Below are 13382 nucleotides of genomic sequence, written 5' to 3' on the forward strand. Positions count from 1 at the left end.
GTAGTACCTCTTTTATTGTTTGACTAATCAAAGCACTTATGACCCATTAGAGAGGAAACTATAGATTACTCTAGATTTGAGTAATAATGCAATTAGCATTTTCCAAATAAAGTATCTCTACTAGTTAAACTAAACCACACATGCAACAGTAGTTCCCACTCACTCACTTCAAAGACAACAAAACACACTGCAATTGATTCACCACCACCAACAGACCCCACCATGCCAGCTGCCATTGCCTCCTCCTCCTCTTCTTCATTCATCTCTCATCCATTCACACGTTTTTCAACCCAACTCAACACAACTCTGTTTCTTTCTCTAACCACACACATGACTCTGATCTTCAAAAAACAGAGCATTCTTTTTTCTTCACAGTAATGCACAACACCGACACAAACACAATGAACGACCAACTCTCAAACCAAACCTCAATATTCGGTCTCCGTCTCTACGTCATCCTCGGCATCATCGTTGGTGTCATCATCGTACTCCTCCTCTTCTTCATCTCTATCTACCTTGCTTTCAAACACAACAACTCCAAAAAAACAAAAACAAAAACAAAAACAAAAACAACCATTCCAAACATCTCCAAAGATGTTCCAGAAATCACTCTCGATGTTCCACCTCAACCCGACCCGTCTCCTCAACCCGACCCACCTTCCGAACAAAATCACCCAGAAGAAGAAACTGCTCCTTTAAGTTACAAGAGAATTCAGTTTGAGATAGGAAAGAATCATAGAATTTCTTACCCTGAACAACGTGGCTCTGTTGAACATAGTGGAGAACGAGAATCTCGACCGTTGGATCAAGTTAACGCGGTTATTCCTCAAGTTTCTCATCTGGGTTGGGGTCATTGGTATACTTTAAGAGAATTAGAAGATGCTACTAATGAATTTTCACCTGATAATGTTATTGGTGAAGGTGGTTATGGAATTGTTTATCATGGTATTTTGAAGGATAATACTAATATTGCTATTAAGAATTTGCTCAACAATAGGTTTGTTTCTTGGCCACACTTAATTACCTCTCGACCGAACTCTTGATTACAGAGTCTTTTTCTCTGGAACCAGAGGGAGATGTCAATGTCTTCTACATTGGAAATAAGCTTAACTAACTTTGGTTTTTTGGTTTGTGTAATTTAATGGATGATGTTAGGGGACAAGCTGAAAGAGAGTTTAAGGTTGAGGTGGAAGCTATAGGAAGAGTTCGTCATAAGAATTTAGTGAGGTTGCTTGGTTATTGTGCTGAAGGAGCTCATAGGTAAGTACTAGTCTTCTATTTAGTTTGATTTAATTTACATGCTTTTAATTTCTTCATTATTATCATAGTTATGTTACATTACTTATACTAGTTTATAACAATAAATTGACAGTGTTATTTCTTCCTAATTACAGAATGCTAGTGTATGAGTATGTTGACAATGGTAACTTGGAGCAATGGTTACATGGTGATGTTGGACCTTGTAGTCCTTTAACTTGGGAAATTCGAATGAACATTATTCTTGGAACGGCGAAAGGGTAAACACTAAGCAACAATAACATCATTTGATTTTATTTTTGTGCATTCTGTCTTGTTCGATTCACAAATTTATTGCCGAAAAATGCTTTTCCTGATATTATTTTTTGACAGGTTGACTTATCTTCACGAGGGGCTAGAACCAAAAGTTGTTCACCGCGATATTAAATCAAGCAACATTTTGCTTAGTAAGCAATGGAATTCAAAGGTTTCTGACTTTGGTCTTGCCAAACTCCTTAGTCCTGAGAGCAGCTATATTACAACCCGTGTCATGGGTACATTTGGGTTTGTACATTCTCCTTTGTCTTTTATTTGTCCTATTAAAACCTACAAGAACTATGTATAAATTTTGAGTTGAAAATAATTTGTACGAATTTTTTTTTATTTCCGCAGATATGTAGCTCCTGAGTATGCAAGTACTGGAATGTTGAATGAAAGAAGTGATGTATATAGTTTTGGAATTCTTATTATGGAAGTAATTACTGGCAGGAATCCAGTTGAATATAGTCGTCCTGCAGATGAGGTTCGGTTTGGTTTATTTTTTTTCACTATTGTGAACCTCACTGTTATTGGTTATTATGTTCGAATCTGAAAAATCGAAATTTTCAGGTGAATTTAGTTGAGTGGCTCAAGAAGATGGTCAGTAACAGAAATCCAGAGGGAGTGTTGGATCCAAAGCTTCCAGAGAAACCAACTTCGAGGGCATTAAAGCGAGCTCTTCTTGTAGCCTTACGCTGCACTGACCCTAATGCACAAAAGCGGCCTAAAATGGGGCATGTAATACACATGCTTGAAGCTGAAGATTCACCTTACAAAGAGGTAATATCATTTCTTCTTCAATTAATTCAACCTTAGTATAGTAATAGTTAATGAATAAGGAAGCATGGCATGTGGATATATAGTTCCTTTTATTAATTGAGATGTTAATCTGAAATATGACAGCTAAAAGGATTCATATCATTATTTTTCAATAAAAGCCTAGATGACAAGCGATCACTTGCCCGCTAAATTAAATTACCAATTTATCAAATTTTTATTCACCGATAAATTTAGTTTCTAATTTTGTGTCTTGATTTAAGTTGCTAGTACCAGTGTGTATCATAGTTTATGAGTGAATTATTGTTATGAAAGCCTCTTCATTATGGAACTCATGTGGTTAAATATCTCAACACCTAAATGGATATTCGTATTCATTTATGCTGATAGCAAGTAGTAACTTCTTTTCCATGTGTGGTCCTTAGCTTATCTACAAGCTTTATATTTGATCATGAACTAATATAAATTCAACAGTGTTGTTCTTTGCGCACCAACTGACTGGTCCCCCCATCGAAGTTTAATAAATGAAACCAAAATCAGAAGGATCACTTCCAACACTATAAAGAAATAGCATTACTTTGCATCCCTGATTTTCTTATGTTTCCACTGACAGTCTTTGATTTTAACTTTATTGATATAGGAACGTCGAGTTAGAAGGGATCCAGGCGTAGGAAGTTCACCTACCACCAGTATAGAGGATAGATCGAAAGAGGAGGCCACTGTATCAATTGATGATGGTATGCTTGAAAATGAGAAGTGTACTAATGAGACAAGTTCAAATCATGAAGTAGAGAAGCAATAAATTTGCATAGCTGTCTCTTTAATGACAACAAAAAACTTGTGCTACTCTCCTCCTTTTACAACCTGTCATTGCAAAAGGCCAACACAAACGTGCTTTTTGCTTTAAGATTGTTGGAACCTTCTATACCCCAGCGTATAATCGCATAACCCTGCATTGAGATTTCTTCATTTTCTCTGTCCCATGTCTTTTTTTGAGGGGATGATTGTATTTTAGCTATAGGTTTGGTCATGTAAATTATAGTCATATGGTTCAATTCTTCCAATAAATGACTGTTTTGATCTCTTTGAAGTGTTGAACATTTTATTGTATGATTAAAACATAGAGAAGTCAGTAACTTACATCAAGTAACTGGTGCATACATACATCACATTAAACGGTAATACAAATTTTTCTGGACTTTGATCCTCTACATGCCATAGCTAAATCTATTTAAAATAATCTGAATCGAACCATTTAACTAAACCGCACCAAGAAAAATTGAGTTATAACTGAGAGTTCACGATTTGGTTCTTTTCAGTTTAATGATTCGGTTCATTTGCTCAAACAGTAATGTTGGTTTCGGTTTAGTTTTTGGTTTTTTTTTCTTCCAACAATCTTAGGTTTTTTTTAAGGTAGTTTTGGTTCCGTTTGAAACACAGAACCAATGTACCAAATCTTTATACCGGTTCTAGACAAACCAAAAAAGTTTCAGGTTTATTGAACTGTTATAATGGTTCGATTCAATAAACTTCCTCAATCGAACCATGAACCGCCCTACTGCCCTACACCTATAGGCACAACACAATGCAGCAGCTATGCGCACACTTTTTTTTTTTCTTTTCTTCTTGGTGGACAATATATACAAGTGAGACACATAACAACACATTCATGTTAAATAGTTGTCACTAGATAACAAATTATCTTCACTTCAATACAGTGGTCCATTAGCTCCATGTGTAACTCAGTGGGGAATTTATGTTGTGATTTAGAAAGACCGTGACAGCTTTTTTTTTTTTTTTGACACAAAGAGCCCCTGACAGCTGTATAAAGAGAGTTCCATAAATCGTTTCATCTTTATAAGGTATCTCATAAGTGGCCACCATAATTCAACTTTTTTCCTGTGAGAAATATAAAGCCCCCACAATTGATGCCTACCTCATCTAACCAATCTTCACTAGATCTCAGTTGCATAACCTGAAAAGACATTTTTGGCATGGCTTGCTCCAGCTCAAATTTGGTAGTTCACTTAAGAAACTTGTCGGCAATAAATTGAACTTAACCAAAAACAGCTTATGCTATGTAAGTATGCAACCAATAGTTGTGAATCATTCAACAGACCAAGTCAAAACACAACCATAAAGTGCCGAGTGATGAAAAAAGGACTCAGATTCCATACAATAACACTAGGAATCAAATGACTCAATGTGTACAACATACAACATACATATACATATTTTCACATGATTAAAGACACTGCAAAACTAGTAGCATTTTATAACCATGCCAAGAAAGTTGTGGTAACCAAAGTTAACACAGCCAATTGCATCATCATAGCTGTTCTACCACTATATGCATTGTTTGCTTGACTATTATTAGGAGACTTCTGGTTTCCATTTGGTGCAGCTTCTGAAGCAGGTGGAGGTGGAGAAATTGGAGGGACATCACATGAACCAAACGTAGCATTTGCCTGAACATATATATTAGTACACAGTTAAATACAATAAGGTAAAGTTTTATGGTAAAATGTTTCCAATGAATATGCAGCATATGCTATTGTTTAATCATTTTAGGATGCAGGAATCAAACCTTGCAATAAGCAATGCTGTCACATCCACAAGTGAGATGACCATTTGCTGCATCAACAGCTTGTGGTACTCCTCCACCATCACTCCTCTATAACATCATAACCATCATTAACAAATCATTAGTATAAATTAACCTTTGTGATTAACGATTTGATGAAAATTTAGACAAATACTATATAACTACCTGATAATAATCAACAGCGATGAAATTTGGCCATCGGTTGCCGGCAGCTTCATGGCAAGTCTTCATCATGCTAAGTAATGGAGCTGAATTGTCGCCACAGGCCTGAGAACGATTCGGTGTAGAATGAAAGAAGTTCATCAGAACTAATGACCTAGATTTTGTGTTCATTGGTGGCGATTCATTTCGATTTGGACAAGAACCCGGTTGCATACCTTCATCTCCATCTAAAATTCTCAAACATATACAATCATAGTTCATTAGCTTCCATAATCGTATCATACTATTAATAAAACCCAATTCACTTATTTACTGCACATGCATCACATGACAATATCTTCGTCTATCTTTTGTATACATTGCGTCACGTCACATGACAAAAATAAGTCCAAGTAGTTAAAACATGTTTTTGAGGCATGCAATTACTCACATTGGTTTTCTACGACGTATTTCCACGTGAAAGGAATGCCTTCAGCTGCTTCCTTGGAAGATCTCGAGGAGAATGCGATAAATCGTTGATTGTTCAGGATCATGTCATCGACAACAGGCCAATCGCTACCGTTCTTGGGCAACCGACCAACCGGGAACATGTACCTGTTAATCCCTGAAGCTTGGAAGACCTTAGTTAGGGCTGCAGGAGCTCTAACATAATCCTCAATAAAGATGGTGATTATTTCAGATGGATTTGCATCCAGAAATGAACGCATGTCTCTAAGCGCGTTTACTGCAGGTATCTGCCGATCATTGATAGACATAGACAAATGGATGTTACAAAATCAACCAAACACACCAAAGTTTATGTTATGTCATTAATGATCGATGAAGTAATAATATAAGCAGATAGTAGAGCCACGCACTTACGAATGAACTGAAGTTGAAACATTTGCCTCCAGTAGAATGACACAACCATACGTCGTTTTGAAAATCATACATATCTAACATAAATCCTCGAACACCATTCTGTTAAGATACACAACAGATACATAGATAAGTGAAAAAATAAACTATAAAGTGAAGAGTTAGTTAAGTTAGTTATCTTTATCACTTTTATATGAACTCATATGTATAAATAGAGTTCATAGTTCAAAATTGATCAAATTGTCAATAAATGAGATGTTTCAGTATAAATTCATCTCCAAATTAGAATACACGATTGCCTTCTTTGGTTTATAAAATTGCTGACCTAATGTGTGAATTATTCAAATGAAGTACCGTATCATGTTGTAACTGTGACTATTTATTCTATCATAAAAAATGTGACTATGACTAATTCATTCATCACATCAGCATCTAATCTTAAAATATGGTTGTCTCATTAATAAAATGATAATTGAAAAAGGCATGTTAGTAATAGTAATATTTCGCTTTTTCAAGCAATATATTTTTATAGTGGCTGTTTCCCCCTTTTTTTTTATAATAAAACATGAGACAACTACTGCATACATGAATTATTGTGTAGTTAGCACATGATTCCCATTGAACAATGAACATGTATATTTTCCTTAACAAGTAAGATGTGTGCTTTCAAGGTTGTTCATCATGAGCATTCTTTTATGCAAAATAAAATTATTCTATGTTAATTTCGTTTTACTTTATAGCTTTAGTACACCAACTAATTCAACAACTACTAGCGTTTAGATTCTTTCCAATTATTTATTTATTTATTTATTTACTACTATTAACTTTCACCAATTTTATTTCAACCGTGCCATCTACACTACACCCACTTCATTTATGTGGTCAACATTTAACTCTTTTAAGTAAGTTTATTCAGATCTATAAACTAATGTAAAAAGACATTATACCCCTAAAAGAAAAAGACATTATACCCCTAAAAGAAAAAGACATCCAATGAAAAATTTATCATTTTTTTGTTGCTAAATTTTATCAAGCTTAATGACATCAAAACATATATGAACTAATTTTATATTATATCCTACAATGCATCATGTTAAAGAAGGTCCACGGGAATTATCAATAAAAAAGGGCCACAAGGAAGAGAAGGATTAATCCCGTGTATGCATGGACTTCCATATTTTATCAAACCTATTGTGTTTGTTTGACCGTAGAAACTAGAAAGGTCGTGTATGTTTGGTTATAAAAAATGATTTTGAATATATTGACTTATTAAAATTAATTCTGGCTAAAAATGAGTTGAAACTAAAATGATTTACGTTAGAATACATAATACATAACGTAAAAGTGAATTAAACAACAAATTTGAATGTTAAAATTAATTCTAAACTCAGAAGTTCCAATCTATAGCTACAAGTAGAATCAATTTTGGTTCTTTAGAAGTGAAACCAAACATACACGAAAAAGAAATAAAATCGTTGTAAGAGTTACAACTTTAAAAAAAACGACCATAGACCATTTCTTAGTTGTCACATAAGATACGCCAAGTAATTTTAACTAATAAATAAAAACTAGTTGAGCTGGAACCTCAATTTCAATATTCAATCTTTGTTCTTTATTCACATTCACATACTAAACAACATCTTTATTCTATGTTTTGTCTAATCTAATCTTTGCTACAAATTCCAATAGACTATTCACATTCATAAGCTAAGCTAAAACATTATATTATAATCTACCATAATAATAATAAAAAATATGAAAAGGGAAAGCAAATCTTACTTTGAGTTGATCAGCAATAGTGTCATCCTGGTTCATAGGTGCAAGGATAATTGAACCTGTGGCTGATCTTGCACCAGCCAAAGCAAATGAATTATGTGTCGTTAACCATGAATACCGATTAAACGGCAAACCTTTCACCTTCACATTATCATTATAAAAAAAAAAAAAAATCAAAAAATTGAACATAAATCAATTAAAACAGAAAATTTTTCAATTAGAATATAGGAAAAGATACAAACTTTGTTAATGGGGTTTGAAGATAGTATCCTGCTACATCTGGGACGTGTATTTCCATTTGCAGGACATGTTTGACATGTAAGACCAGCATCACATGAACCGCATGTTTCTCCGATCTGCTACCTCGTACATGGTTAAAAACAACAAACGACAAAAACAACAAAATAGTAAATATCGAAAATTAAAAAATTAAAAAATAATTATTATTACCTTCAAGCTGGATGAATAGGTGAAGAAACAAATGACGATTAATACAAAGATTTGGCTCTGCAGAAAACGAAACATTGTATGGATTAAAAACAACAGGCAGAGAGAAAATGATTAATGTAGAAGAGAAATTAAACGAAATAAGAAAAGTATGATTAATATTATTAATGTAGATATAAATACAATTAATGAATGCAATAAATATGATTAGTTGAAGATGCATAGGCATTGAATTTTCTTACCTTCATTCTACTTTTGTGTTTAGAGAGGGATGAGTCACAGACTTTTTGTTTTTGAATGTAAAAAGTCTGTGACTGAGAGATGAGCAGTTGAAGATAGCAACAGAAAGGATATGGATTTGTGAAGGAAGAGGAAAAAAGCTGATTAAGGAAGAAATAATGAATTCATTTCTTTCATAAGAAGCGATTAAGGAACAAACGCGCGTTATATTCACGTCTTGTTACAACCCCCTTCCTTCGTTAGGTACGTCCTTAAATATACTTAATTAACAAAAATAAATTATACATAGACTTGGACTATAATTAAAAAAATTGGTTAAGTTTGCTAAGAAAGAGACTATTCTATCCTTTTTCTTAATTTGATTTTCTATATAAAATTTGTTTCATGATAATATTAATGATAATGTTAAATATGATTAAGTGCTTAAAAAAACACCTTAAACTTGAAAGGACCAAGTTTGAGTCCTACTAATGCCTTCGGAAGTAGACGGAGATGAGTAATTAAACTCATTTGAAATAAACAGTTAGCGGTCTTGAGTTCAAACTTGAACAAACGATATATTAATTAAAGTTAAACGTTCTGAGTTTGAGTCCCATTAAGGGAGAGAAAATTAGTGGTTCAATTCGCTAATAAATGTAGATATTTAGAAGATTCCAATTTTTTTTTAGAAGTTCTCCTCATAATTTAGAAGTTCTCCTCATAAAAAGACGGGGTAATAGTTAGTTTGTTATTTTTTGGTGGTGGCTGGGGTTTGAACCCCGAACCTTGCATATTACCATGCGTTGTCCCTACCAACTGAGCTAAGCACACGAGGACATAGTGAATTTGTTCTTTGAATATGTAAAGAGTACTCGCAATAACCCCTTAATATATTAAAATTTTAAAATAGTCTTTGACTGTGCACTTCGATAGTTAAAATAGTCTTTGACGCTAAAATAATCCATCAATACTCACAATCTTTTCATATAGGGACTGAATTGATAGTAAATAAGAACTTATAAAAATTGATACGACAATAAGTAAGTATATTGAAGGACTTACTTTAGGATGAGAGGAAGGGGGTGAGACGTGGCAGTGGAGGAAGAAGTTGTGGGTGTGGGAGGAGGAGATGGTAGAGGAGTGTAGGGTCTTGTTATCTAATGTTTCTCTGCAGTCTCATGTTTCAGATACTTGGCAGTGGCTTCCCGACATTGTGGGGGGATACTCAGTTAGTACAGGTCACCAAGTGCTCATTTCTCAAGAACCCTCTATCCTGGATGTTTCAGATAACCTGATATGACATACTCAGGTGCCATTGAAGGTTTCCATCCTAGCATGGCGCTTGCTTCGTGACAAGTTGCCGACAAAAATTATTTACTAAATCGTGGCATTCTATATGCCACAAACACCTATTATTCGGCATGTTGTGGGCAGCTTGAAAGCGCACAACATCTATTTATTCATTGCAATGTTTTTGGCATCATTTGGCAACAGGTTCGTTCTTGGATTGGTGTTGTAGGTGTAGATCATCACAGCCTTCATGCACATTTTGTTCAGTTTACTAATTATTTAGGTGGCACAAGGGCTCGCAGATTATTTTTACAGTTGATTTGGCTTCTCTATGTTTGGCTAGTGTGGAATGAGCGTAACAATATACTTTTTAATAGCTCTCACACTCCCAACACGGAGCTTATTGATAAGGTTAAGTTTCATTCATACGGGTGGTTGAAGGCTAATAATGCCACTTTTGTTTTTGGTTGTCAACAGTGGTGGTCGGACCCGTTAGTTTGTTTGGGTATCGGCTGACTGCGTGCTTGTGTATTTGTTCTCATAACTCTGTTTATTGAGCTCCTTCTAGGGCACGTCTTGTGCTAGAAAGGCGTCTCTGATAGTGTGATTATAAATCCCATTTTTTATTCTTAAAAAAAGAAAGTATATTGAAGGACTAATATGACAATATTAACGAAACATTTTAAATGTCAAAGAATATTTTGACTAACGAAGTTACGAAGGGCATAATCATGGACTATTTTAAAATTTTGATACATTGAATGACCAAAATGACTATTACCCTAAAAAAAATATTTTAAAGTTGGTAATTTTGAATTTATTAATCAAATATATACTTTTTTTATTATTATTAAATTAGTTTCTGTAATTGTAAAAAAATTAGTTTCTTTTATTTTGACAAAAAAAAGTTTCTGTTACTATAAGTTTTATTTTATTTTTTTATTTGCGTATTTTCTTATGCAAGTACATATTTTGGTTGACTCAGTTTTGTTCCTTGTTTGTTGATAAATATATATATTTCTTGTATGTAGTGACATTTGTTGATCTTTCATACGCATACACTACTCTTATTTTTATTTTAAACTATAAAGGGCAAAAAAAGTTTTTAGTAAAAATAATAAGGATAAAATTGAGATAAAAATGAAAACACTATAAACTCAAACACTAATTAAAATAACATTTTAAAATATACTATAAACTAGTGGAAAAAAATGTAATATATCATGAGGTAATGAACATTGTGAATACACGCATCATTCACAACATTCCTCTATATGAGTTTGAAGATTATTTTAGTTGACTAGTAGATGATACCTCTGAAGTTTTTTTTAGCAAATACCTCTGAAGTTATTTTCTCTACGCTTGTTACTATTTCATTTTAGTTAGTTTTTAGGTGTTTTTTCTTTGGGTTGTTAGTCTCCTTTTTTTTTTTTTTTTTTTGCAAAATAAATAAAGTGAACATTACCATACATATTTAATTTTGTGATATGAATTTTTTTGACAAAATTTATCATATGAATTTATAAGCTAAAAAATTAGTCTTTACAGCCATAAGCTAAATTGAATATTGCATTTCTATTTCAACCATGCTTAATGGACATGTAATGACATAATTTATACATATTTTTTTTGTTTACAAGGCTAAAGAAATAAAAAATAAAAGTAAGGAAAAAAGAACAGAAACAACACTCAACGAAATCAAGTTTCCATAAAGTGGAGCGCATGGGAAAGATGGATAATGTAATCTATGCCAGAGGAAGCACATAATTTAGCAAAAACATCAACAAATCTGTTTCATTCTCAAAGAATGTAGGCGATGCTGAGATGTCAATATCGATGAAGTAAATCTTTAATGTCTTGGATCAAAGTAGCAAATTTGTGGAATCTTCGAGTTAGATCATGGAGGATGTCAATACAATGAAGAGAGCCTTTGAAGCAAATTACATAATGGTGATTCAATTTCTTAGTCAATAAAAGTCCATGATGGGCCATGAAATTCGGCTTAAGAATTTTGGAGGATTCTGCAATGAGCCCCGAGAAACTTGAGATCTGATTCTAGGAAAGGTGACGAAGCAAAATCCCAAATTTAGTTCTAATGCTTGATTGGAGGAGTTCCATTTAACCCATATATCATCATGCGTCACTAATTGAGAGTTATAGGGAAGCAAGAGATGGAGGTGAAAATCATATTGCGATCTTCCATGGTAAGACGATAATGAAGGATTGGTGAGTTGGAGAAGCATTAAGCATTCAAATTATTCCAAGACCACGAAACACATGTGGACAAAGTGTTAGAGTTGAGCGAAGATAAGCCATTCATAGCGAGCTAATCGGATCCATGTTGGCAAAGAAGTCAATATTTGAGAAACTTAAGGGCATGACAAAGATTTCTATAGGCTAAATAGTCTCTAATACAATGAAGGAAAGACTCATCATGAGTGTTGTTACACCAAGTACAAAGACCATTGGGATCCAAGTTGCGTTGTGTAGTAATGACATGATTGACACAAGATGATTGCAAGCCAACTAAAACAAGGAACTTGATCCTTTTTAGGAGATGGAGGCACCAGATCCAAGACCACATATAAAATTGACAAATCTACGCTTAAAAAGCCAATTGAAATCAGTCTTGATAGCGTAGTAACCATTACTCCATTTAGTGTTTTTAGAACAAATGAAAGTATCTTCAACTTTGGAGTTGAAGTGAAGATTTAAAGATTTAAATTAGTGATAGCTAAACTAGTTAAGGAAGAGTTCTTGAAACCCACTCGCCAAGAGTAAAGCCATCTTTGAGGATGGAGCTTCAAGTAGAAGAAGTTGTGGTGTTACTATGAGAAAGAATGTAAGTTTAGAAAGTGTACTTGTGCAACAAAATATTGACCCACAATTTCTGAGTTTCCTGAAGCATGTCCCAAACCAAAAAAGAAGGCTATAGTTTTTTTTTTCCTTACCAAAAAGTTTATAGTTTTAAAAAGCTCCAAATGCGCCTAAAAAAAGATCTAATTAAGTACATAATATTTTTTTTTTTAACAAACCAAAATGGAATATTCAACATTAATTTCGAGAGGGGCATGTCCATGTCTACAAATATTTTCACAATTCGATGATAATTCAAATCCCACCATGCTAACTAAGAACTTGATCATCTTCTGCCACATGAGTGCAGTCCATGTGGTTTTTGTGAGTGAAGAGAGGGATTGAAAAAATAAATTATTACAGTGGGTTAGAAAAAATAAATAATCAGAGTATGCTTCATCTATTATAAGCTTTAGTATATTTTTTGTTTGTACAATCCGACAATGAATAGTTCACCTATGAATTAAACTTGGGTTTTCTCGAAGGATTTCTTTTTAGGTGGAACACATTAACACTTGAGATCAATCACTTGATTGTAAAAATTTATATTTAGTTCAAAGTTCGAACTTCAATTCTGCCATGAGATATTTCTCTACACTTTGAATATTCCTATTTCCTACCATCTATGGAAAGTTTAAAGTTTAAGCACGGTTGCATTGCATTGAAGGAGTCCATTTCTGCAGTTCATACTAGTAATGTCAAGGGCATAATACCTCTTGAAGATCTTTATCCTTCTGGTTAAGATTTTAAAGTTTTGGGAACAATTCATATGTTTCTAAAATGCTGCCAAAGTTCATTCATAATCATTGCTTGAAAACTAGAACATTAAACAAAAAAG

General features: G+C 33.6%; 2 protein-coding genes across 2 annotated transcripts; one reads left to right on the top strand and one right to left on the bottom strand.

The window, feature by feature from the left end:
- The first annotated feature begins 287 nt into the window (after positions 1–287).
- On the top strand, positions 288–3414 carry LOC146919773 (putative serine/threonine-protein kinase At1g01540). Its single transcript, XM_085713183.1, has 7 exons — positions 288–997; positions 1156–1260; positions 1395–1517; positions 1630–1800; positions 1909–2038; positions 2125–2334; positions 2972–3414. The coding sequence occupies exons 1-7, from the start codon at positions 378–380 to the stop codon at positions 3131–3133; spliced, it is 1521 nt and encodes a 506-aa protein (XP_085569309.1). The 5' UTR covers positions 288–377; the 3' UTR covers positions 3134–3414.
- A 973-nt stretch (positions 3415–4387) lies between these two features.
- LOC146919774 (PI-PLC X domain-containing protein At5g67130-like) lies at positions 4388–8643 on the bottom strand. Its single transcript, XM_085713184.1, has 9 exons — positions 8422–8643; positions 8183–8239; positions 7975–8088; positions 7736–7873; positions 5960–6058; positions 5529–5832; positions 5102–5325; positions 4919–5005; positions 4388–4799 (listed from the first exon to the last, which is right to left on the bottom strand). Exons 1-9 carry the CDS (start codon positions 8425–8427, stop codon positions 4605–4607), a joined length of 1224 nt encoding a protein of 407 aa, XP_085569310.1. The 5' UTR covers positions 8428–8643; the 3' UTR covers positions 4388–4604.
- Positions 8644–13382: the final 4739 nt, after the last annotated feature.

The sequence above is a fragment of the Medicago sativa genome, chromosome 5 (genome assembly GCF_051527215.1).
Source record: "Medicago sativa cultivar Bolivia chromosome 5, Bolivia_mono, whole genome shotgun sequence".
In the NCBI taxonomy this organism is placed as follows: Eukaryota; Viridiplantae; Streptophyta; class Magnoliopsida; order Fabales; family Fabaceae; genus Medicago; species Medicago sativa.

Excerpts from the sequence above, each read along its gene's own strand:
- LOC146919774 (XM_085713184.1), bottom strand. Across the intron at positions 8,089-8,182 it reads CCTATTCATCCAGCTTGAAG|ATCGGAGAAACATGCGGTTC; the intron begins GTAATAATAATT and ends ACGAGGTAGCAG. Across the intron at positions 5,326-5,528 it reads ATACGTCGTAGAAAACCAAT|ATGGAGATGAAGGTATGCAA; the intron begins GTGAGTAATTGC and ends TGAGAATTTTAG.
- LOC146919773 (XM_085713183.1), top strand. The coding sequence starts at position 378 with ATGCACAACACCGACACAAACACAATGAACGACCAACTCTCAAACCAA. Across the intron at positions 2,039-2,124 it reads ATAGTCGTCCTGCAGATGAG|GTGAATTTAGTTGAGTGGCT; the intron begins GTTCGGTTTGGT and ends CGAAATTTTCAG. Across the intron at positions 2,335-2,971 it reads AAGATTCACCTTACAAAGAG|GAACGTCGAGTTAGAAGGGA; the intron begins GTAATATCATTT and ends TTATTGATATAG.